At 37.6% G+C, this 27,320-nt stretch overlaps 1 protein-coding gene across 5 annotated transcripts in view; it reads left to right on the plus strand.

Annotated features, from left to right (window-relative positions):
* The window catches only part of LOC132109663 (phospholipid-transporting ATPase IA-like), a 143,981-nt gene that overhangs the window by 41,544 nt on the left and 75,117 nt on the right, over positions 1–27,320 (plus strand). For 3 of the 5 annotated variants that reach the window (XM_059515926.1, XM_059515928.1, XM_059515924.1), the window contains exons 3-14: positions 996–1,095; positions 5,381–5,479; positions 9,395–9,440; positions 9,824–9,864; positions 11,814–11,887; positions 15,251–15,320; positions 15,433–15,560; positions 15,947–16,058; positions 16,139–16,304; positions 20,250–20,377; positions 20,753–20,830; positions 21,140–21,228. In XM_059515926.1, the coding sequence (XP_059371909.1) occupies positions 996–1,095; positions 5,381–5,479; positions 9,395–9,440; positions 9,824–9,864; positions 11,814–11,887; positions 15,251–15,320; positions 15,433–15,560; positions 15,947–16,058; positions 16,139–16,304; positions 20,250–20,377; positions 20,753–20,830; positions 21,140–21,228 (1,131 nt within the window). Of the gene's footprint in view, positions 1–995; positions 1,096–5,380; positions 5,480–9,394; positions 9,441–9,823; positions 9,865–10,932; positions 11,007–11,813; positions 11,888–15,250; positions 15,321–15,432; positions 15,561–15,946; positions 16,059–16,138; positions 16,305–20,249; positions 20,378–20,752; positions 20,831–21,139; positions 21,229–27,320 lie in introns of all 5 variants that reach the window. The other 2 variants (XM_059515925.1, XM_059515927.1) reach the window with 1 other exon arrangement.

Consider the following 27,320-nt stretch of genomic DNA (forward strand, 5'->3'; position numbering starts at 1 on the left):
TTATATTATATTTAGTGCTGTCAAATGATTAATCCCATCCAAACTATAAGTTTTTGTTTACATAATATATGTGTACACTGTTTATTTTTATGTGTATATATAAATACACACACATACAGTATATATTTTGAAAATATTTACATAGCACTTTTATATATCAATTATATTATATTAAATGTTAATTAAAAATTCTGACTGTTTATTGGCGGACAGAATATTGTATTCTTTTTTACATTATTCTTTAATGTATTTTATTAGTTTGTATTTTTACTTTGTATATGTATTATTTTATTATATGTATCATTTATTAAGAATACTGTATTTTATTGTATCATATTGTATTTTGTATTTTATCTTTGTTTTCTTATTTTGATATTTTATTTTATGAATCATTAGTGAATAATAAATAAATACATACCCATATTCTGATTGAAATAAGTGTTTTTTTTGGTTGGCTGTTCATTTTGTAAGTGGGTGAATAAACAGGCTGTTGTCAGGGCTCAGAGTGGGATGTTCATCTCAGTCTAAAGTGGCCTCGCTGTCTTGGGCCTAATGTGAGCATCAATCAGTCTGCAGTCTGAGAGATGGAGGCTCTGGCAAGCTCCCACCGTAGTTCACTCAAATTCAGAGCTCTTTACAGCCCAATCTCTCTCTTCTCCTCGAACTTAGCTGTTCTTTATCGTCATTAACTTCCGCCCTCTATCACTCAGTATGTGATCGTGCACGTGTCTCAAGCTGGCACTGAAACTGACATTGGGTGTTGCAAAGGGGAGAGATTTCAAATCGTAATGGGGGTCATGGTAATGATTCCTGATTATCAATATCACTTGTTATGGTATAATAGTGACCCACTAAAAATTGCAAACTGTAAGAAATTAATGGATGATAAACAAACTATGTCAGCCCAGTCTGCAGAAGATGTCAGGTGGTTTTATAATGTGTTCATTGTTAGGATGTAACAACATTTCTAACATCCTCTCTTCTTTTCTCTCCAGCACTGCGAAGTACAATGTCCTCACGTTCCTGCCGCGGTTCCTGTACTCTCAGTTTAGAAGAGCAGCAAACTCCTTTTTCCTGTTCATCGCCCTTCTGCAGGTAAGACTTTAGTGTTAGTCTTCAACCTTCTTCCCCCAGAGCAGGAATACTGATGATAAGATGGAGAGATTAGGACTGTCAGCTCTCACAGTCGCAGATAAACATCTGTCTGCGGATTCCCTGACCCTCTGTGATCAGACACTGGGTTTCTTAAGTAGGCAGGACTGATTGAACAGCAGGGTGGAATCGAACTCTGGTTCAGACCAATCAATCAAACCAAGTGTGAAAACCTCAGTAATATAGTGCATTACATTGCAATGAGAGTCCCCAAACATACTCTCCACAAGTGTGTGAGCACAAATGTTGCTTTGCTACACAAGGCCAGTTGCGTTGTGAGTTTTCATATTTCAGTGCTTGATTAGATTAGATTAGATTCAACTTTGTCACTGCACATGTAAGGTACAAGGCAATGAAATGCAGTTAGCATCTAACCAGAAGTGCAATAAGCAGTAAGTACAGAATATACAAGGTCTACAATATTTTACAGATTTTAAATACTATCAGCATGATATACAGATAGGTGTACTATGAATATACTATACAGATGGATTATGTAAACTTGTATGTACACTATAGTCAGAACTATGAACATATGAACATAATTTACACTATTGCAATTGACAGTAAAGTGCATAGAAAAAATTTCAGTGTGCAAATGGATTATTCAGTGTTTCTGGATGAACCGACAGTAGTGCAAGTAATAACAAGTTACTGTTTTTTTGCTTGTGGTAAATTAATAAATAAATCAGTCAGATGTAGTGTTGAAGAGGGGGAGGAGTCTGTGTGTGTGGTGTGGGGGGTGTTGAGGGGTGTCAGGGGGCAGAGTTCAGCAAGGAGACAGCTGTAGGGAAAAAGCTGTTCCTGAATCTGCTGGTCCTTGTCCGGAGGCTCCTGAAGCACCTCCCAGAGGGCAGGAGGTTAAACAGTCTGTGGCCAGAGTGAGAGGAGTCCTTTAGAATGCTGCGAGCTCGACGTTGACAGCGTTTCCTCTGGATGTCCTCAATAGCAGAAAGTGGTGTCCCTGTGATGCATTGGGCAGTTTTCACAACCCTCTGCAGTGCCTTGCGGTCAGCCACTGAGCAGTTCCCGTACCAGACTGTGATGCAACTGGTCAGGATGCTCTCAATCGCACACCAGTAGAAGTTCACCACTATGGCCGAAGACAGCTGGTTCATCTTCAGTGTCCTGAGGAAGAGGAGGCGCTGGTGAGCCTTCTTGACCAGGCTGGAGGTGTTTGTGGTCCAGGACAGTTCCTCCGAACGTTCAACAACCATCCCGTTAATGTGGATGGGGTCATGCGTGCTTCCTTTCTTCTTCCTGAAGTCCACAATGAGCTCCTTTGTCTTACTGGTGTTCAGGAGCAGGTTATTGTCAGTGCACCATGTGGCCAGGTGCTGTACCTCTTAAAATATGTTGGCACAGTTGCTTGGGTAAGGGACAGGTTGAAAATGTCTGTGAAGACCCCTGTAATGGCTTAGTACCTGTCATGGCTTAGTATCTGCTTAAAGATAACCTTACTGACTATTAAAATGTTAAAGGGATAGTTAATCCAAAAATGAAAATAATGTCATTAATTACTCGTACTCATGTCATCCCAAACCCATATGACCTTCATCTTTGGAACACAACTTAAGCTATTTTTGTTGAAATTCGACAGCTTTCTGACCTTACATAGACAGCAATGCAACTAAAATGTTCCCAGGCCCAGAAAGGTAGTAATGACATTGTTAAAATGGTCCATGTGATATCAGTGGATCAACCATGATTTTACAAAGCTACGAGAATACTTTTTGTGCACAAAGAAAAGAAAAATAACAACTTTATTCAACAAACTCTTCTGCATCAGCGTCCTCCGCCATTTACAAGAGTTCCACAACAAGTGTGTGCATTCCTCTGCTAGTAAACAAGGCATGAATGACATGAAAGTGAGCTATTAACGACAGAATTTTTTTATTTTTGGGTGAACTATGCCTTTAATTCCTAGCTAGCACATACATTTGAAAGGAAAGTATATTCCTCCTGTAATGAGTAGTCCACTGAAGGCGAGCGTAGATGAACCCAAGTGCAGTTTATTTCTAAGGTGCAATCCAAAATTCAAACAATAAACAAAGACTTTACTTGACGAGGTACAAAAACAGACTTGTTTCACCAACAGCAGGTACATACGTTAATACATGACGGGACAATGGCAAAAACATGGCTACCTATAACAGACAATGATGGACACATGACATGAACCAACCAATGGGGAACGAAACACATGACTAAACAACCAATGAGTAAACAGAACTGATAATATCATAAGACAATAAACCAATCAGAACATGACTCAATGAACAAGAGGAACCAATAGTATGAAGACAAGAGGGCAAGGGAAGCATGACACAAACAATAACAAAATAAAATACATGAAAACATGAACATGACAAAACCCAAACATGAAACAAAACCCACATAACAGCTTCTTGAGTACTGAAGTTTCAAAGGTGTGGAGTCTTTTGAAAGAATTCCAAGGACCATTAAATTGATCAAAATGGGCAGTGAAGACATTAATAATGTTACATAAGAGTTCTATTTTCAATAAAATGCTGTCCTTTTGAACTTTCTATTTATCAAATAATCCTGAAAAATGTATGGTTTCCACAAAAAATGTTAAGCAACACAACTGTTTTCAACATCATTAATAATAAGAAATGTTTGTTGAGCAGCAAATCAGCATATAAGAAATATTTCTGAAAGATCATGTGACACTGAAGTCTGAAGTAATGGCTGCTTAAAATTCAGCTTTGCATCACAGGAATAAATTACTTAAAAAACATTTAAAAATAGAAATAGTATATTTTTAAAATAATAATATTCTGTTCTATTCTGTGTTTCTGTTTTTACCTTTTTGATCAAATAAAGGCAGCCTTTGTGAGCGCAACAGGCTTCTTTCAAAAACATGAAAAAAATCTTACTGACTCCAAACTTTTGAAAAGTTGTGTACTGTATATATTGCTTTTGAAACCTAAACAGATTTTAACTGCACTGCTTCAGCATCTGTGTAATAACCAGACGCTGCAGTCACCGAGGGCTCCAGAATGCTATAAACATGCCGTTCTTTTAGATACAGGAGGTATGATGAATCCACCATAGAGCAACCTGGTGTGACCCTGTGCATGCGCAGCGCATTAAATTAGTGCTTCTGCTTTAATGTAGCGCAATCGATAACCAGAGGGAAGAGAGATTAAGAAAGAGGAGAAGCTGCGAGGTAAAACGGAGGGAGTCAGGTGGCTTCGAAGCACAGGTTCTGTGCATCTTCATCACGCCGCTGTCAATGCAATGAAATGCACAGGCATGTTGTGAATGAGAAAAACAGGAGGGATGGGTTTGCTGAGGCAACCATCTGGTTTTTATAGATGCTGTTTCATCAAAACCGCTCAAAAACTGCTTCTGGTTATGCCATCATAATCAACTAAATATTTTGATCCTGACACTCAGGTTCCATGATGATCGACTGCTCTGGTCTTCTTCTACACCACTCTGGTTTGGTTGTGAGCGTACGCTCCTGTTTAAGTGAAACGTAACGCAGAAGGGAAAGTGTTGGCATCAGGTTAAAAGGAATCCGTTTCGGGTTTCCTATCGTATGTCTTTGCATTGTTGGCCTCTGTCTGAAGCTGTCACTGCTCTGACACTTTATCTGATAGGGACACGTTCCAAAGACGATCCACTTCTTTATTATGTAAGCTTTGTGAGTTTTGCCAGAATCAGGATAGAAACTGTAGAAGTTTAATCAAGTTGTAATGGTGTGAATTATATATAAGCTTGAGGACACTTTCTCGACTGCCTAACCAGCCTGGACCAGTCTGTAAATTTATGCTAGTCTAAGCTAATCTGTTCAGCAGGGTAGACGGATATGTCGCATGGTGACTTCTAATCATCCATCAAAGTCACTGCTGCTGACGTTCTGATGGTTATTGCCATTCCCTTAGGTTGCTTTCTTGACCTCCTGGTGATAAATACTAACACCACCAGGGATGTAGACCCCCAGGCTCTGTTATGATTGCTGGGAAACAAAATGGAGCAGTTTATCAACCTCCCCACCCCCGACCCCCCAATGTGTTTTTCATGAGGTCATACATTTAAATGCTATGCTAGACTTTAATTAGTGTTTGTATTCATGCCCTGTAGGTGAAGAGGTTAGTGTGCCATTTGGATGTTCATGTTTTGATTTTGCTCTTCTGGAGGAAGGGATTAATTACTGACATTAATATGTCCATTTTATTTATTTTTTTCCTCTCAACAGCAAATCCCTGATGTGTCACCAACAGGGAGGTGGACAACACTGGTGCCGTTACTCTTCATCTTGGTGGTGGCAGCAGTGAAGGAGATTATAGAAGACCTGGTGAGAGCATTCAATTATAGAAGTGATTTGTTAAAGTAGCTTACCGAGGTAATTAAGTGTTGCATGATATAGCGGTACTAAAAAGGTATCGTGATACCCTGCTTTTAAAAATGGTACGATTCTGCATTTTACCAGTACTGGTACTTTAAGAATGTGTTTAATTAAGAGCCATATTTCCTGAGTTGCGTCCACATGCGACAGCAGGACAGCGCTCTGCTTTCACTCCCTGCATGAACCCTAACCCTAGATAAAACAGCTACAAGCTTCATGTGAATCATCTATTATTCAGTTACCTTTCCTGTTGTATTTAGTTTTTGGCGTAGTATCGGTTCAGTAGTATTATCAAGAGATTTTAGTCAGGTATTGTATCAACGTATAAATTATAGTATCGTGACAACACCAGATAGCTTAGCTCTTTATCATTGGCAGTTGCAATAATTTTTAATGAGTGGTTAATGAAGGAAGAACTGTGCTCTTCTTATTGTCTGGAGTGCAGTCGTGCTTGCTGTGGGTTTTATTCTCTCTTGCCCTTCACAGCTGTTATATTATCTGAGTCAGTTTTTAGACCGCGTTCACATTTCTCTCTTTTACTCTTCCTGATAATTCAATCTCACTCTCTGGTGAATGGTGATCAGGTACACAGCAGCATGCATCACACTCCCATCAGCTGACGCTGACGCTGAACTATCATGTTTTTTTTGCCATGCAAATTAATTCCAAGACCTTTTTACATAGAAATTTACATAGAGGAGTGAACACTGAGACAAAAGCATATCCACCATAGTGCTGTGACCCTGAAATCAGAGCCTGTTCTCCCCCGGATCACTCTGGACAGCCATCCGATCACATCCCGCTGGATGCTGTGGTCAGAATGACCAGCTCAGCACTTTATATGTTATTCAGGTCTGAGAGGTCAAAACTAGCTCTGGACATGAAGGTCATATGGTAAATTCACCTCCCTGCTGTCATGTACCGGTCTGCTGTGAGTGGAGGTCACATGACCTTAGCTTTCTGTTCTCTTCAAGTAAAAACAAAGTGATTAAAAAAAATAGCTTTTTAGATTTAGGTTAGATTTGAGTGGCTTGAATAGTATTTAATGAAATAGTTCACCAGAAAAATAACTAATTTAATTAATCTCAAATTCATGTTCCAATCCTGAATGACCTGCTTTCAAACACAAAAGAAGATATTTTGCTGTGACCAAGGGCTTTGAACTGTAGCATTCCAATAGGACATCACAATCTCAAGACTAGGGCTGGGATAAACGATTATTTTTAAAACCGATTAATCTAGCGATTATTTTTTCGATGCATCGATTAATCTAACGATTAATTTTTCAGACCGATTCGATTTCGATTATCTCCCCATTAATTGACTACTAACAATTTATACATGTTGATTTACATATCTGAATGAAAAAAACATGAATTCCTTAACATTGCAATATATGTTTATTGCTCTTAAAATTACAAAATAAAAGACTAAGAATGCATTACTTTGCACTTGTATAGAGATAGCATTCAATAAAACCTTGAAGCCTTGAAAACACATAGCTTACTGAAACAAGCTTACTGAACACATAGGGCCTAGCTTACTGAAAAACAGTTCTTCTTTCTGATGAAAATAACAACTTGATGTCTAGCATTCAATAAAAAACAAGACAGCGCTCGTGTAGTTTGAAGACTGTGAGTGCGCGAGTGCGCGTGAAACTTGGGTGTTTCGCCCTTTTTCTATCGTGTTTAATGATTTTGATTAATATGCACGAGGGAGAGAGAGAGCAAGAAGCGCTCGTGTTGTTTGAAGACTGTGAGTGTGCGCGCACAGCCGGGGCTCTCTCTCGTACGCGCCCAGTCAGGCGAAGCACAGTCATTCTATTCTACATCACTCACCGATCAAATAAGGCTTTGACTGCCGCCAAAAAAAAAGATCAATGCAGAAAAACCCCTGGATTGGTTATATAACGTTGGCCAGAATGTTGATCCGGCCATCGCGTATATTCAGCGCACATAAGGTAAACGTTTTGCAAACGTTTTTAGAGAAATAAAAACAGGTCGACGAATCGGTGCGCATATTTTGCGTCGACGTATTTTTTGCGTCGGCGTCATCGATGACCTCGACGCGTTGTCCCAGCCCTACTCAAGACGTGTCTGAATGGTGTTTTTCTTGAGCTGGCAAGGCCTTTAAATATGGTGCAGAAGTACTTTTCCTGCCCTTATTGTAAGAAATAAAGCTTGATCATGCTACTAAACATTTCTTAGTATTTTTATTTATTTGTTAATGTTTTTGAAAATAGTGTCATTTACTTATCAAGGCTGCATTTAGCCTATTTGATGGAAAATACAGTAAAAATATAATACTGTGAAATTTCATCAGTTTAAATTATCTTATAATAATGCATCCTTGCTGAATAAAATAATAATAATAATAAATAAAAATAAAAATCTTACTGACCCCAAACTTTTGAACAGTGTTTGTTTGTTGCGTTCCTACTGTGTCTTCATATAAGAGTTTCAAAAGAAGCCAGTAGGCTCAGTATAATCCATAACTCATCATAAACTGGCATCTCTAACAAAGACCAAGTCTAACGAAGAGGTGACGCGCCAGTGCTTTCCACACAGCGGGCTGCTTATCAGCTGCACCCCACTGTACTCCACTAATCCTTCTGGGATTTGGTGCTGCATTTTACCACAAACCCAAACCACTGTCTCTTCTTCCCTTTGGGGGCCTTCTAGTATTGTTAAATATCCTCTTGCTCCCATGTTCACTGCAGACAAGCCATCAGTTAGATTAGATGCGTAATCAAATCATCACTTCCCTCCGCAGAGCCTGATCTCTGCTCCATGTTGAGCTGAATGAAAATGTGAGGGAAATGGAAACAGAGGAAACAGGAGAGAGTGAGGAGAAAGAGAGAGAATGAGTTATCTCCGACACTGAACCAGAGCTGATTTAGATGATAAATGGGATCTGAGACCAGTCTTACTTTTTCCTTCTCCTGCAGAGGTCATGTGACATGGGCCACTCAATAAACTCTCCAGTAATATGAACGTTGCTGTTTGTCACAGTTAATGTTATTTTAATATATTATCAATATGATAGTGATTTGGAGGAGGGCAAGGAAAATATAGAAAGACTGCCTGCAATTATGTATGCATGGATTTATTTTGATATTGTCTATATAAACAAATTTCAGTTGGCCATTTTCTTAGTAGTCAGTAGCAACATTACTTTATAAAACCTTATTTTGTAGATATGATCTGCATTTATGTAACTGGCGCTCATGGAACTTTAAGCACAGTGCCATCATTTTAAGTTATTAGGTTTCTCTCATGTTGTCTTCTGAACAGCACATAAACAAGTCATCCTGGACAAACCAAGGTGACACTGGACGTATTTTTCCAGTGTTAACCAGGAGGATAATTAGGCGATCAGAGAGGACTGGAGGCAAGAGCACAAATGTATATGTAGAGCTTTTAGAGGCTAATCAGTGTTTTCAGATCAATCTTGCTCATTCGCATTCACTCTCTGAGATAGAAACGTTCAAAGTGGTTCTTGATTAGAGCGGATCAAACAGCTCTTGTAATCTGGGACAGAATAGAGTGCTTCAGTGGACACACATCTCTACACTTCTCGACTAGCAGTTTTATTGATCACTTAACATGTAAAACATCACTTTTTCTTTCTCTTTAAAGAATTTTTATTTTATTTTCTAAGGTTTTCATTTTTTTCTCATTTTATGGCATGTTGAATGCATGCTATATTTATATGTCTGGAATAATCATGTGTGCATATGTGTGCCAATGTTCTTTTATACTGCAGAAGAAAGTAATAAAATCCATAAAATAATGTCTGTCCATCTAAATGTATTTGAAACTTTGTATTGGCTTATTTGATTAATAACATCTTTTTTTATTTCAGAAACGCCACAATGCTGATAGTGTTGTTAACAAGAAAGAGACACAAGGTAAGACATTTGTTTTCTCAACATTTGTCTTTTCATATGCCTGATTAGAGTAGTTTTCTATTGAAATTTCCAATTTCTATTTCATATTGAAATAAAGTTGAGGTGGGACGTAAATGACTCTTTGAATAGGCAGTAGCTTTAATTTGTACTATATACTTGAGTTGGGATTTGCTAGTAAGGCACTACCCTTCTAATGAGAAATTAGATCGGCCAAAAAATTGGACACAGCCATACAGGATGAGTCAGCATTTAGTAATTAGAAATTTCCATCCTTTTTTATTCCTGCAAGAAGACGACCTTCAGCTTTAAATGTGTATATACGTATGCATTTTTATATCCTGGTGTCTTGGTCTGTGTTGGTGATCTTTCTCTCTCTTTTGTAGTATTGAGGAACGGCGCTTGGGAGATTGTACATTGGGAGAAGGTACTGCAGCAGGATGGTGTTTCTCATACCAGTTGCCTCACTGAGTTCCAGCCTTTATTAGTTGACATACTCTTAGTAACAGATTGAGAAATGAGTTTGCATATAAAGATGCCCGATGGTGCAAACCAGAGCAGATTTGGTTTGAATTCTGAAGAGGGTACTTCCCTCTGTGCTCTTTTTCTTTTGTTCATCTTGACCTAAAGAGTCGAGAATCCAGGAGTAGACTCTAACCAGGCCGCAGCTTACGTGCGGTCTCCATAGAGATCCTAATGCAGCCAGACACAGAGCAGCTTTTCAACGTGTTAATAGAGTCAAGCTAATTGCCCTGACAGAAACACGCAGTCCATAATTATAAGGTGAAAGCGAAAGGAAATGGCTGGAGATATAATTACCTGAGGACTGTGCATTCATTACTGTTTGCTATATTAGTGCACATCTGCAAGAGTGCATTAACCTGTGCCCTGGTGACCTCACTGTGGCATAGAATATAGTTGTTTCCTTTTAGTATATAATTTTCTGAAGCTGCAATTCTGCGAAGTGCTGCTATAATGGAAAGTGAAGTACAACTTGTTTCTACTTCAGCTCATAAAATCTAGTTTTATTTTTATTGTCATCTCATCAATATTCAAACAGTTTTGTGGAGCCAGGCTTCTTGTAGCCCATCCTTTTATTAAGCCACATTGTGACACACTTTGAATTACAATGCAGGTATGAATAATGTATTTTTAATATAGGCCTACTTATAAATCGTATATCAACTCATGCATATTTAAGTAGTTCTCCACTTTGATTCAAAATGGCAGCTATGAAGCAGCGTCCTCCGCTTCTACTGGATTATGGCTAATAAGAGGATTAAAAATGCAAATCCGAAAAAATTAATTGTTTATTTTTGAATTTTACAGAGAATTATTTTGATTAATTGGCCTCATTTTAAATGCTAGTCTCAAGTGAAGGCTTATGTTTGGATCGAAATATGAGTGAAATTAATATTTCTTATTTCTTTACTCTCGCCAGCAGCTGTTAGTTTGCTATACGTTTTTGAAGTGATAACTAGTTTGTGTTTTACAGGTTGTGGTTGGAGACATAGTTAAAGTTAATGGCAAAGATTTCGTACCCGCAGATGCTATACTGCTGTCATCCAGGTAGACGAGTCTACGTCATCAGAAAGGAACTTGTCCATCCTTATGCCCCTGTCTCACACTTAACACCCAAAGGAAGTGATGATTAACAGGCTAATTACAATTAACCCTCAGACAAAGCTCCAAATTAGTGCAGTGTCATTACAAATGGTATCAGTTGATGGTTTTAATAATATAAATGTTATATATTATCCACAAAGGATGAAGGGTAAAATGACTGGTTCACCCAAAATTGAAAATTCTGCCATTGTTTACTTCCCTTTTTTTGTTCCAAACCTAAAGGTTCTAGTGGTTTATTATGAAATGAGGGCCAGAAATGGCAGAGTTTTATTTTAAGCCGTGTTTTTCTTCAATAAAATGAGCGAAAATTCTAAATCAGCACTTCCTTTAGTGGATGTTTGCTTATTGATTAATACTGACCTGATGAAGTTGTCCTCTTCACGGTCAAAATCCAACTGTCAACCAGGCCTTAAGTTGACCCAAAATTCTGCGGTGTTACAGACATTTATATCAGCCACAGATAACAGTAAAATAAAAGTTTTTCTTCCACTTTACTGGTGGTTTAGCCTGGCCTGGGTGGGTTTTGAGTAGTGGACATTGTGTTTTTTCCTCTGTGAAGATTAAACGTTGGTGTGTTTGTGTCTCTCTCCCTGTCTTGTTATGCGTGTTCTTCCTCCTCTGCCCATCTTATGTCCTTTTACTCAACTCATCTCCACCATTCACCCTCCCCTCCCAACCTCATGTGATGATCAACTTCTCCCGACTTCACTTACATCATTCCCCTTGCACCGGGGCTGCTGGGTAATTAAGGTGACGGTAGGGGAGGTAGTCCGAGCAGCCAATGGAGATCACCTCCCGGCCGACCTCATCATTCTGTCGTCCAGGTCAGGAATAGCTCCGGTTTGCATGTGGGCTGGGTGGGAAGGGAGCAGGGGGTGCACAGGTGGAGAGAATCTGTACCTTAATATTTCTCTCTTTACATTTTTTTTCTTGTTTTGGCCTGATGGTGTTTTGTCATCTTTTAATGCTATTCTTCGTAATGCCATTAAACAATGATCTGATTGATATTGTTGGGTACCGCTGGGTGATATCAGTTTTTCTGTATGCATTATTATAACATTAAGCAATAAGATTATAACATAGATGTAAAGACCGTCTGATATATATATATTTTTAGCAGATTTTAGAGTATTTTGGGAATATACTACTACAGTATAAATATATTACCAACATTAACTGCACATGTTTTTACTAAAACATTTTAGTGCAAGAAAAATGAATCTTTTGAAAACGATTCAGATGAACACAAATTTTGAAATGAGTAAAAGAAATTTGTTGAATTTCCCAATTTCTAATATGGTTTTGCTAAAGTTTAAATCAGGGATGCTGTCAAAACTAAAGGCTCACACTTAAAAATAGTGAGACATAGATCACAAAACAAATTTTCCAGAAACTTAGTCTGTATAAAGTCTATTTAAATTATTTTATCGACTGTGTTTTATTTTGTAACCAGCTATACAATCCTGAACCTTGTTTTAAATTCAATATATTTCTCAGCCACACTGTGTTTGATAATTGTGCAATTAAAGAGCCAGTTGAGACTATCACGACTCAGTATCACAACTCTCAACCTCCCATGCATCATTGTTGGAGCACCCTTTTGTCGTGAGATTCTTAAATTTAAGCACTAAAAATGGGCTGACTAGGCACATCATTCTCAGAGGAAGACTCTGTTCAACTCCCAGCAGAAAATACTAATGAAGCCCTTTCTATAACCATAGAAATGTGTATTACAGACTTCTGCGTTGTACTGAAGATGCTTCAGCATGTGCACACAGGAAAAACAAAGCGCTTCTCTAACACGGCTGGAGAAAAGAACCATTGAGTGACTGTAAATGTCACAGCTGTTGGCACAATGCATGGCTTCAGCAGGAGCTCAGACTCTGATGTGACTCTGCATGCGATCACATCACCACAATGTACAGTATTGTCATGAGCCTTTATAGTAAAGCACATTGTCCTTATACTGAATCTATGATAACCTAAGATAAATATGATGTTTTGGTGGGGACTTGTAAAATTTTTGACAGCTACAGAAAAAAATCAGTATTGACATCTATTTTTGTTTTATACAGACCCAAACATAGCAAACTTTTCTGATAACTTTTAATTTTAAGTACGAGGACCTTGTGTTCTGTTCACGCCTGCTATCGTTTATTAAAGGAGAGATGTGTAACAGCTTTGGCCCTGTGTACTCGCTATCCTGCTTTTGCTCTTCTCAGTATTAACACTGAATGTTCATTTGTCTGGTGTGCTGCATCTTTCCTTTGTTGCATGTGTAGGATGTAACTAAAAATAAAAACAGCAGAATGCATGGCCATAAACAAAGATGCATCGAGGGAAAGTTTCCTAATGGTACAAAATGAAAGATCTGGAGTCCCATTAGAGCAATATGATTTTATTTTCAGTACAAGTACTAAAATGACTTATGCAGTTTGGGGAAAATATGACTTTCTTTACTGAAATAAATAATATCAATATAATTTTAAAGGGGTCATATGATGCAATTTAAAATGTTCCTTTCTCTTTGGAGTGTTACAAGCTCTTGGTGCATGAAGAAGATCTGTAAAGTTGCAAAGACTAAAGTCTCAAATCCAAAGAGATATTCTTTATCAAAGTGAAGACTACCACGCCCCCCTGAAACACCTCATTCAAACACACCCCACATGTCTAAGTCACTTTGTGGAAATATTTGCGTAATGCTGCCCAAATGTTCACTCAAAGAAAGAAGGCGTTGTTTCAGTAACCTCGGTTAGTGTTGAAGCAGCCATGTCAGGGAGATGCTCTGTGTTTCTAGGCGAAAGCAAACTCACTTTATTTGGCCTTCCAAAAGTACTGTAGATGCATTCTGGAATCAAGATTACTTGCAACAGAACAGCAACGCATTTTATGGACGACCGTTTCGTGAACCTAAAGAGGAGGTCATTCTGACTTTGCTACGACAATCTGGCGCTTCTGAATCAGCTACTGTAACTATGCTTTGTTATTAGTTTAAGTATTATTTGCTATTGACTGTGTGTGTGTGTGTGTGTGAGAGAGGGAGAGTGAGAGAGAGAGAGAGGCAGGGTCACACAGTGGAGTCAGCTGTCTTAAACGTCCATGGCTTGTGCACTGCAAACACATACAAGCTTTATCACGGTGTCTGTCACATGACTCTGTTCTTCTTTCGGGTTTAAACTGATGGTAAAACTAAAGGACATTATTAACTGTCTTTACATTTATTTTGAAAGATGAAGCTCATGATTATGGAAAGGGGCGTTATATTTCTGATGAATGCTTGCTGTGTTCAGCCAGTCACAATGCACTGGGTCATTTGGCCAATCAGAGCAGACTGCGCTTGTCGGTAGGAGGAACTTTGTAAAAAAAAAATAAATAAATGACGCGTTCAGAGAGGCGAGGTATAGAGGACCTACAATAATGCACAGTATTTGAAAAATGTGTTTTTTGAACATTAAAGCATGTCAACATATTCTGTTACAAAATGATGATCTTTAAAAAAGCATCATATGACCCTTTTAACAGAAAACTGTACTAGCTCTGGAAAAAAGGCATCTTTGATTATGGGTTTTCATTTAGCTGTGGTTTTGATTGATGTGAACAAAACTTATTTTTAATTATTAATTATATATGAAATATTTACATATTTTAGCCAATGCCATTTAGCTGTTTTATGTGATATTTTGATATTTTATTAAAATAGGTAGGCTGTGAAAATTTATTTTAAGATGCACTATTGTTAAAAAGTTTGGGCTTAGTACAATTTTTTTGTTTTTGAAAGCCTCTTGTGCTCACCATGGCTTCATTTATTTAAGCAAAAATATAGTCCATATAGTAATACTGATATTGTAACTTGATAACTTTTATATATTTAAATATGTATTTCAAAACAGTTGTGCTTCTTGATATTTTTTTGAATTCTTAGAATAGAGAATAGCATTTATTTGAATGCAATTGTAATGTTGTCCTTTTGATCAATTAAATAAGTCAGTAATTGCTAAAAACAGTAACTTGCTCAGTAATTGCTAAAAAAAAAAACCTTACTGACCCCTAACTTTTGAACAGTGTAAATTAATATTATTGTATTTATTATATTTTCAGTACTGCAAAGAATTCTACTGGTGGTGCCATATGTCTTCATGATGTATTAAAGATGTATATTTTTTTCATAATGGTGCTGTTTATTGTAGTGAACCTCAAGGAATGTGCTACATTGAGACCTCAAATCTAGATGGAGAAACTAATCTCAAGATCAGACAGGTGATTTTTTTTTTCATACCTACTGTTATTAATTAATACTGTACAATTCAGCTAATTGTTTACTGGTGTGAATTGTATTACTTTATTTTAATAGTTTTTTTGTTATACTCAGGGTCTGCAGATCACTGCGGACATCAAGGACATTGACAGTCTAATGCGTCTCTCAGGACGGATGGAATGTGAGAGTCCCAACAGACACCTGTATGAGTTTGTGGGCAATATTCGCCTGGATGGACACAGGTATGAAAAATCGACAGACAGAGTGTGAGTGGTAAAGGTAAAATGTGGCTTGAGGTGATTGAAAGTAAAACAGAAGCAATGGCAGAAATGCCTTGTATTTCATTAGTCTGAGATACTGATGAGCGTGAGACAAGTTAATTTCAGCATTAATTGTTCTATCGAAGTTGAAGAATGAAAATGTCTCACTGATACTTAAAGGCACGTTTGATTGCGTATCTTTATTTAGAAAGGAACTAATCTATTCTTTTTATAAAATACCCTCTGTGCATTAATTTACTGTATGTCTAACATCACATTCTCCTGATGTTATGCTTTATTTTTTTGGGGTGGGATTTATTTTTTATTTTTTATATGTTGATCAATTGTTGGGTTTGCTCCATGTTTAGCACCGTACCTCTCGGTCCTGATCAGATCTTGCTGAGAGGAGCACAACTCAGGAACACACAGTGGGTCCATGGTATCGTGATCTACACAGGACACGACACCAAACTCATGCAGGTAATTTGTCTGCTTCAGTCTACTTCAGTCATATACCAAATCCAGCTTCAGTCTGAGAAATCTGAGTTTTGTGTCTCCAGAACTCCACGTTCCCCCCTCTGAAGCTTTCCAATGTGGAGCGCATCACCAACTTTCAGATCCTCATGCTTTTTGGCTGTCTCTTAGCCATTTCGTTGGTCTGCTCCATAGGCCAGACCATCTGGAAGTACCAATACGGCAATGAGGCCTGGTACATGGACCTCAACTGTAAGAACCAGACCCCTTTCCTTCTGTCATGCTAGAACGCTTGCGTGTCTACTGTATGTGTGCTTTCATTTTTATTTTTTATTGTCAGTAATTTTCGTCTTCCTTCAATGTAAACAAATATGCATTGCATATGTGAATATTTGTCAATAAAAAGGGAAAGGAGAACTTTTCTCTTTTAGTTCTAATATGCATAAACACATGAATGGATAAATGGTTGAATATCAAAAACGCTGCTGTACTTCTTCTTTTTTTTTTCGTTGGTTTTATCAGCTTCCTTTCTAACATTCTGTTTGGTTTGTTTTTTTGTTTCTTTGTTGTTGTCATTTTCTTAACAGCTCCAGGTAACAACCATTTAAAACCCTTGGCCATCTGTGAATGAACCCCTCCTTACTAACCCCTAACTGAAGCTCAGCTTTTGCTAAGCTACCGAAGCCACTTATATGGTTGTCCTACTTTGAGAGGGTAATTGCAGAGGACTGCACACACACCAGGAATCCAATGATATGTTTTTCCCTTCCAGCTCTACACTGTGTAGACCCTCTTAATGCCTGATGTCAAAAGCGTGCCTTCCCTTTTTTTATTTTGGTGACACGTTAAACACTTCGCAAGCTCTGGCTTTGGCCGTGCCAGCGTCCTTTTGCTCGTGCCTAACAAATGAGCCACGACAGTAAGCCTCGGACCCAAAGAAACACACGTGGAGAGGAGCGAGTTACCCATGGGCGCTGTCAGAGCAAGAGTTAGAAACGTCTTCCTGTGCAGAAGCAGAAGACCCTGGAGGTCAAACCGTGACATTTTCTAAATGCCCCCCTTTTCTTCTTACCCACCTCCTCGTTCAGCTGTGTTTGTTTTACCGGTGCTGACAGACGAGGCTGAAAAGGCCCAGCTCTAGAGAAGATGAGCAAATCCATCCTAATAGGCTTAATGTTTGGATTGTAAAAGTATGATATTAAGAAATACAACACTGCCTTTAATTTTTAATGAGTAGTGATGGTAACACATCTGTTGCATGCCTTGAGCATTGCAGGTAGTTGTAAAAGAGAAAAATTAACAATTATGTGCACCAACAAGAGGCAAAAATGTGTTTAATTGTTGGCAGGAGACGCTTGCAAATGAATTAACGTGTCACCACCATCATTACTCTTGATTTTAAATAGGAGGGGCTGTTTGTATCCGAATCGATCGCAGCTTGTTCTATGGCCTACACAGTTCCCTTCTTGGTATGCTCTGAGAGTTCATTGAAAATGTCATCAAATGCTGAGATGCACCACCATGAACGCTGGGTTTTATCTGTAATCATTCACATCCAGCGTAGTTATTTGGAAAGGAAATAATGATGTTGGGTGCCATGTGAGGGAACAGTGAGGTCATAAAGCAGGTATCCATCATGAAATTAAAGGAGAGGGACTCTGTCTCATTTTTTTTGTTTGCCCTCCTTGTGGAGCTGTAAAAGAGAGATGTGGCATTGATCATTTACATGCTTTTGCAGATTATACTTGCTTTATAAACCAAGGACACTTCCTGCTTTTTCAGTCAGTTTTATAATCATATAATCAAGGATTCATGCTAAAACAATTAGGGTTAGGATTAGGGTCTTTTTATTGTTTTTTAATAAATTAATACTTGCATTTAGCAAGGATGCATTGAAAGTAAAGAGACTTGTAATGTTACAAAATATTTTGATTTCAAATAAACACGTTCTATTAATAAAAAAAAAACTGAAAACAAAGTATCATGTTTCCACAGAAATATTGTGCAGAAAAACATTTATGAATAAAATGTTAAAACATTTAAATTGTAATAATGTGGCCCAATATTACTGATATTATCTACGTACATATGTATTTATGTAATAATTTTATTTACCAAATAAATCCAGCTTTGATGAGCATAAGAGACTTCTTTCAAAGCATTAAAAACTCTGAATGACCCTAAAAAATTTATGGTATTGTAACCGTTTAGCATTTCTATTCATGAAAATAGCAGTTGCACAAGAACAGAATTTGAAAACTTTAATTAGTCAGAATACAGACTTCATCTGAATAGCTGTTAACGGAGAAAAATGCTTTATGCAACCAGATGGTGTAGTTATGACATCTGCAAGCTAACTGGGTCAGGCTAACCAGCCAAATCTTGACCTCTGTTTGGTTTTGTGCTGCTGGATGTCAGATTATGATTCATCCCTAGAGGTAAAAACAATGCAATAGCTGTGCTTGAAGGTCTCCAGATTGGGTTAGCAGGCATACACTGAGGGTGACGGATACACACCTTCCACTCATTAAGTTGAGCGTTGCACACTTCAGGCAGATGAGTAATTATTCATCATAAATAATTCATTTGACTTTGAACCCCTTTGATATTTTACACTGCTTCTGCCCAGTATAAATCCAAACCAACGCATGTGCCTCTATGCAGGTGGGTCTCCAGAGCACTTGAGCAGCAGTCATTTGTTATGCATTCACGCCACCTGCAACAACAGTCACCCATGTTGAACTCCTGACCATGAAATAACAGGTGGCAGATATTGTGCTGCGCAAATGCTGACGGGTGTCTTGAGAAGTGCTGACCCAGCAGCGTGACTCCTTGCTGCACTGATGTCAGTGAACCTGCAGTAGTTGAGCGAGATGGTGCTGCATCCTCCTGCATGCTTCAGAATGTCGTGTGAGCATGTGTGAGCGAGTAGAGATGCATTTGTTTACCCATTGAATGCAGAGAAATTGTTTTCTTTATTGCCAACTTGGAGTTTGTTGGGTGTTGTTTATTAACTAGACGATTCAGTAGTTTGACGCAGCCAAAAATCTTCCACCAGGAAAGGTCTTGTTCAGCCGATATACAAGAGACAGTCAAACTTTGTGCATTATTACTTGTACCACGTTTGGGATCTTCCAAATGATTGAAATATCTCTAAATGTCCCATCTCTCTGTTCGGCTCCATGTGATTGGAAGGTACTTTAGACTGGTCTTCCTCCTTTATACTGAAACATCCAAACTGATTGTCTTTCTTCCTACCACTAGCCAAATCCTCTTCCTCTCTTAGTGAGTCCGTTCCAAAAGCAGTTGTATGATAGCCCAGCCTCTTTAGTTCTATGACTCTATTTATGAGAAAATGCTCCCTCTCCTAACTGCTCAGAAAGAGAATTATTGCATTCTGCGGATCCCCAGGTAAAGCTTTTTATTCATGCTTAAAGTCAACATGAAATCAAAAAGAACCCATTTAGTCTCGTTATGGACATTTCATCAGTGTTTAATGTTAACAAAAAAAGAGTAAAATAAAATTTTGGGACACATAAGACACCAGAATTAGAATTGTATTTTTGTTTAAGGCTAGTGTAATGTTGTTTTTTTTAGATCTTACTAATAGTTTAATGCATTTCTCTCTTTGAATATCCTTTTAAACATGGTTAAATGTCAAAGTAAAATGGGTTGTGGATATTGTTTCAAGTTGATTTTAACACTGTGTGAGCTGTCTTGTGTTTGTGGTCTTATTTTTATTGATTACATTTTTGTTTCTCTTTGTGCTGCTCTCTTTGTTGAATTTGGTGTTTGATTACGATGGAAAATCATGATTACTCACCCCCAGTGCATTGTGGGATAATGTGTTGCTTTGAATCTTGCCCTTATTGCCAAGGCCACCGCTATGATGTCAAAGAATCAAGTTTAGCTGCTAATTAACGGAGACCTGATTGGAGAATTGAATGAGTTTGTAGGTTAGAAGCTTACTGGAGAGATTAGGTGGAAGAGTTGTATAGTGTTTGCACAATGCTCACACAACGCTAGTGGGGCATTGTGAAAACATTGCAAATTAGAGCAGATGAGCTTTTGGCATTATTGTCCTTCCATCATTTCTCCTCAGTCCACCCCATCCCATCTTGCCTTTCATAGCTTAGAAACTTTCTGTCAGCTTACTACCTCTCTCTCCTCTTCCTCCCCTCGCTCTTCTTTTTCCAGATGGTGGAGCGGCCAACTTCGGCCTGAACTTCCTCACCTTCATCATCCTCTTCAACAACCTGATTCCCATCAGTCTTCTGGTGACTCTAGAGGTCATCAAGTTCATCCAGGCTTTCTTCATCAACTGGGTGAGTGTGAGGCTGAACTGCGGGAGCTCGGTCTGTGTGATGAATCTGCTGTCTTTGAAATGCAGACTGGCTAAACCTCCAGGGCCAATCCCAGAAAACTTCACCGCCCAAACGAAAGTGGAGCTTTATCAAAATAACCCATTTGAAGATGCCAAAATTGTATTTGGGGCAAGGCACTTATAGCAAACAGACACCGCTTTTAGATGCAGTGGAGTTTTGTGAATTCCCATCGAGTGTCAAGACTTTTGAGCGGTTGTTTCATTCCTTTTGTTTTGACTGACAGAGTATGAAAAGAGTGGCATATGTTTTGGAGTCCAGATGGCAAGGTATTAATAGAAAGCAGTTGTGATTGTTAATTCTGCCTGGTGATTTTAGGACACTGACATGCTGTATGAAGTCTCCAACACACCAGCTATGGCCCGGACATCAAACCTGAATGAGGAGTTGGGACAGGTACTGATTGCCCTCACGTTCAGAAATAAACAACAAACAATTGCATATTTCTGTTTGCAAAAACTAATTTCATGCAATTATGCATAATATATACTACTCCTCAGCTGAAATGAACACTTTTATAGCAATGTTTCTTGAGCACCAAATCAGCATATTAGAATGATTTCTGAAGGATCATGTGAGGCTAAAGTCTGGAGAAATTGCTGCTTTAAATATTACATAAATGTATTAAAATAGAAAACATTTTAAAGTTGACTTTAAGTGTCACTACGTAACTCTAGTTTATTGCTCTCTCTTTCCTGAAACCAGGTGAAGTACATCTTTTCGGACAAGACAGGCACCCTGACCTGCAACGTCATGCAGTTTAAGAAGTGCACAGTTGCAGGCGTGGCCTACGGGTAAGGCTCTATTTCACATTGCTTTCATAATCAGTAGAGTGTACATCTGGCTCTAGCTGTCTTGTCCTCAGCTCCCTTGTTAGCAGCTGCCTCGATGCTTCCCTGAACAGCCAGAGCGATTTCTATAAATATCAGAGAAGGGGACTCGCAGATTTTCTTCATCTTTTTTTTGTTTTGTTTTTGGTTTTTTTACATGCTTAGGAACACTGTGTTTCTGGTTGCCTATTTGTCTAACTTTGGACATTTTTATGGGACATGCATATATATATATGTGTGTGTGTGTGTGTGTGTGTGTGTGTGTGTGTGTGTGTGTGTGTGTTCTAAAACTAGACAATATACACAGAAATACACAGCTGTATTTTTAAGCTTAAAGTGTTGTGAAAGATGAAATTTCCACTGTGCACTGTATGTTTACATTCAAGTTTAATGGTCTCTCTATGTTCTGCATTCAGGCAATATCAGTGCTGGATCTAAATGATCTTTTCTCCGGTATTAGGAGAAACATTAACTCTTATTAGCTTAATTAAAACTCTTCTGAGATGAGGAGAATCAAGAGGCACTTCCTCTGGGACACTTAAAGGAAGACATTCACTGGAAATGTTAAAGTCGCATTTCCAATGCTAGTGCTACCAAGGCAGCAAAATAAAAGTGTTAATTTGTTCTTTTAGGGAGTTGATATGTTGATGTTTTTTTTTCCTTTATTAGTAATAAGTCATTTTCTGTGTGAATTCAAACATGACCTTTAGTACTGAGTAAAACACAAGACAAACTATTATACTTTATAATTTATACACTGCCATTCATAACATTTCACTACTATTCAAAATGTTGTTGCTATTAGATATTGAAAAAAAATGTTTTGAAAGAGGTCTTATGATCACTGCATTTTTAAAATAAAAATACAGTAAAAACTAGTATTAGGAAATAATAACTATTTTCTGCTTAAATATGTTAAATATGAAAAAATGTAATTTATTCCTGTGATGACAAAGCAGGATTTTCAGCAGGCAGTAATCCTTCATACGTGATCCTTCAGAAGTCATTCTAATATTGCTGTTACTTTCGATCAATTTGATGTGTTCTTGCTGAAAAAAAAAATGTAATGGGAGCATATAAATTAATTATTGATTTAAATCTGTAAAATTTATGAAGTTTAGAGGTTTTTTTTCACCCACCCAGAACAGGATTTCATGAAAGCGGCTGCTGAAAAAACATTATTGAGCTAGTTTTGAATTGCAGTTGGGCTGTTTTTTTTTGTTTTGTTTTGGTTTTTTTTTTTGCAAACCTGGCAACCCTGCTTCTGGGCCAGCATCATGCCAGCTCAGTTCACTTTCTCAAGACATTTGTTTCTGTCTATGTAGAGGAACCCCTCTGCTTATCATTTGGTGAAGTCACCGCGGTACCGGTTTAATCTCTCACAAGTATGTACATGGCTCTTTGATGCTTGCAAACTGACCTGTATTTCAGAAGCAAGTCTTTGTCCTCCACCTTATGAATATGGATTCCATCTTTTATCAGCTTCAAATAAACTTGGTCCTGTTTGATGATGCATCCCTCCAGCTTTCCTCTTTCTGAGAGTCGGAGTGAGAACAGCCACCTCACCAAGTCATTGATGTTTTTGACAGTAGGTTGACAGCCTATTTGGGCACTACCGCCGCGCGTACCGCCGCAGCGGTGCCGCGGCATTAATTGAATTCAGTCGTGTGTTAAAATAATTCGCTTAACTACCGCCAGATGGCGCAAAGGCACGAATTTTGAACTGACTGTAAAAATAAAATGAGGGTTTGTAAACGAAGATGAAAGGACAAGTAAAACATCAATAGCATTATATTATAACTATATTATATTATATTATAACTCTCTCTCTCTCTCTCTCTCTCTCTCTCTCTCTCTATATATATATATATATATATGTATATATATATATATATATATATATATATATATATAAACAAACCAGAATAAAAATATTAAATGTTCTAATCTGTGTGTGTGTTCCTATATATATATATATATATATATATATATATACATATATATGAGGATTAAAAAATATATATTTTTCATTCTGGTTTGCTCTTAGCAAAAAATAATAAATGAAATCCTTCAAATTCCATATGCGTAACGAAATGAGAACGGTCCAGCATTAGCTCTAACAGCAAACAATTCTTATTAACTGCTGTTGTTTTTAATTTTTCAAACTGTCTCCAATTATGCCTTAACCGTGTAAGCAAAAATTGAGAGTGGTATATTTCAGCTGTTTTATGCGCTGGTGCCTCACACGCATATATGCATTGTAAACAGCGCAGTCAGCATGAGCAGCTGGTCTACTGTGGCATATTTTTGCTCATTTTAATATTTTTCCGTCATACTGAAATCATATGCATATGAACATTTAAGAATAAAAAAATCCTCCTACCCCCTAAAAATTATCTTCACATTCACTTGTGCGCTCTTGCGCAATACATTCCTCTCGCGTTGCTCAGTTGTGGACAACGTAAAAGTGTTTGATATAAATGTTGCTGTGCCATTTTATACATGAATTGTTAATGTACAAAAACGAATTATTCTGTTAGTTTCATGGTAACATGCAATCAAGGTCTTCTGTTATTTAGGCTATATTTACCATTAACTGTGGCATTTTCATCCATTTAAACTTAAAATTCCATGAGATTCTAAATTCAGATTAATAGTATTAAAAATTCAGATTTAAACTAGTATAATAACGCATTAAATTGCTTAAATTTAATTCTATAAGTTAAAGTTGCCAACCTTAAAAACGAGTTGTCATGACTTTTTCATTGCATTTTTTTTACAGTCTGATAACAAGCTGTATTCGTTTTCCTTTTTTATTATTATTTTTGTTTTAGTTTATTGAAAATAAATTGGCTAAAATAGAAGCAGACACGCTTAAATTAAAACAACCACAAAAAACATGACTAGGTCTTGAGATAGATATAGGTTTTATTTTTTTTTTAATAGAAATTGCCAGATAAAATACAACTACTAAAATATAATATTAACAGATTTTTAAATGTATTTAAAAGAAATGTATTTTAAAAGAAAGTGTCTTCAAAAGTGCAGACGTCGGTGGGCAACAGAGTTCCTTGGGGAGCGTAGGAATTCGTTGACCCGGTCCTTTACCCGCTTGCTGTCAGCGCTGGACATGTGGGGAAACCTCTGGGAGACAGTGCTTGTAACATAAGGCATAATCCAAAAATGCTTGTAGCTTGTAGTTTGAAAAATGAAGAATAATAACAGAGTTTATACTAATTATTGCTAAATGCTGGACCGTTCCCATTTCGCTCTGCATATGGAGCCTAAAGATTTTTTTAAACCAAGAATGAACCAAAATGAAAATGAAATAAAAAAAATTTAGCTTTTAATTTTTGTTTAGTAGACTGTAGCCTAAGACTATCCCACATTTTAAAAAAATAACAAATAGTAAAAAAAATTGTTTATTCCTAAATATGCAGTTATATTATGCGCCGTTGGCATGAATTGTACTCGTGATGGAGCAGTGGTCGAGCGCTCTTGGAGCGAGTGAAAACACGACGCTCCGACTTGGAAAAAAAATCCCTACTCGCTCCAGTCCAAACTGCTCACATAACTCTGCTCGGCAGCAGAAGGCGCGTTGGCAAACGAGCGAGGGAGGGTTGATCCCATTCGCACGGAGCCCTGCACGTCACCTGTAGGAGAAAAAAAATCAATCCGTGGCGACGGTTTTGCAATCCGTCCCCGCAGTTTATAAACCGTAGGCTACTCACGAATTCATAAACTGTTCCCTCGGTTTAACAAACCGTGCCCACAATTTTTTTCACTTGCAGATCACCAGATCTTAATCCCATCGAGCTGGTGTGGCACGCACTGAAGGAATTTATCAGACGTCAGGTCAAGCTAAGAAATAAAGACGAGCTTCTTGAGGCCATTGTAACTTTTTGGTGCAATTGCTTGACAAAAACTGTCTGCAACAGATACATTGACCACCTTTAGAAGGTTTTGCCAGCTGTAGTGCAGTGCAACGGATGCGCAACTGGAATGTAACTAATTTATTGCAATTTTGTACATTTATTGTAAACTTGCTATTATTTAATAAACTTTAGACTTACAATAACCTGCTGTCTCTTATTTCTAAGCATTTCAAGATATCATGTATATGAGACACCGCAATTTAAAGTAAATTAATTATCAGGAAAAAATTCAAGTGATCAAGAGGGTGCCTCCCTGTCATTAATGTGCATTAATAATTTTCGCACAAACACTTGAGTTTGAATATTCATACACATTTTGCAAATGCTTTACAACGTAAATAATTTTATTGTTTAAGTAGAATGTGTAATTTACATCGGTTTATTTGAAGGAAAATCGGTTTTCTTTTTAACATCCACTGATGCTCCACTCAAGGCTCCCATATTTCTGAGTGGCTCAACTCTCCCCGCGCGTCTGACAGAGACGTGAAATGAAATTTCAAACATACTGAATTAACTTTATCCGCGTAGAGAAGGTGGAGCGTGTTTCAGTAAGCACGCAGCGGAGTGAATATTAAATGCTCTGAGCGCAGAGGAGGAGTTGCTGCTTCATTCTGCTCACGGACTCTGCTGCGAAGTGAGAGAGATGATTCACCCGACGAAATAAAGACCATGGCAGCACAAGCACTGCATATACATTTATTCGTTTTTTGTTTTAGTCTAATTAGGCCTAAATAATGGGAACTAAATTATACGTGCTTCACGTTTTACTAAAATAAAGGAAATAATTAATAAAACATGCAAGAATGTCTAAATTAGTGTACATACAAAAAATAAAAATTCCCAAGAAGTTATCTGTCAAAATAAAGGACAGGTAACGAATAACTCAATGTTCAAATCAATGTTGTTTTATTAAATAAATTTTTAAATATAATATAAATTATATATATTACAAATAATACTGCACACCTTTCAAATGTGTCAAATCTAAAAATAGGATTTAATGCTATGTTGCTTAAAGAAAAAATAAGCACAGACTCAGGCACAGTCTTGATATTTATCCTGCTTGAATTCGTTCTAAGAAATGCACATAACTTCAAAAATACAAAACTTTCGTCTGTGGATATTATATATTAATAATATTAAATATTTCAACTACAGTGTTTTTCTTTCATTTTCCCTGACTGAAGCCATCAAATCTAACACATCAGTGAGGCAAAACTGACGTCTATTAGGGAAAATGTAGGTGTGTGAATGTGTGTATCAGTCAAGAAAACAATCGAAAACTCCAGTTTTGTGAGCTAAAAAAAATGTGTGCATATGTTTAGTTTTATTCTGTACACTATCTATTAGCCTATAAAACAGAATTTATACTTAGCTGTTGCATTGTGTAGGCTACCCTTTTCACCTTTTTGCAGAATGAAAAAATTAAAAACTCTGAAAACATGCTTGCACGTTTTTATTTTAGTGTAATTTCATAGATTAAAAAAAAAAATGTTTACTTTCAATCTTAAGGATCCCTAATTGTGAATGTGAGGGGGGCGGCATGATCGTGCTCTGCCTAGAGCGGCATTTGAGCTTGTGCTGGCCCTGGGCTCATGATCAATAAGTTGTATTGGCCTCAATCTGATTCAGTAAAGTCAAACCGCAGACAGTGAAGCCTCGAGACCCGTGCGCTGTGAGGCGGGAACAGAGGATTCCGCTTGGTCTTAAAGCCTCCCGGAAACATCCACGATCACAAATAACAATGATTTTCTTAAAATAATGATTAATTAATGATTTTTTTATTATCATTATGGTCTTGTGAAAATAATAATATGGGCTGCGAGAAAATTATGAATACAAAGAGTTCTGCTGAGTGCAGGCATGTTTCAGCCCAGTAACACACCGTTCCTCAGAGCCAAAACACAGACCGAATTCTGTTCAGCTGGGGGGGGTTGGGTTTTGGGTAGTTATTCATGGATTGTGGGGGTCGAGATAAAAGTGTGAATTGCTCTTTCATATGGACAGAGGCTTTCACTTGCTGAACCGGTTTATATACGACTGTTGTTTTGATTATATTAACAGTGCTGGCTCTCTCCGACGAGAGAAATGCAACATTCACACATTACACTATTCCTTTTC

Source organism: Carassius carassius, chromosome 29, assembly GCF_963082965.1.
Source record: "Carassius carassius chromosome 29, fCarCar2.1, whole genome shotgun sequence".
NCBI classification, from domain to species: Eukaryota; Metazoa; Chordata; class Actinopteri; order Cypriniformes; family Cyprinidae; genus Carassius; species Carassius carassius.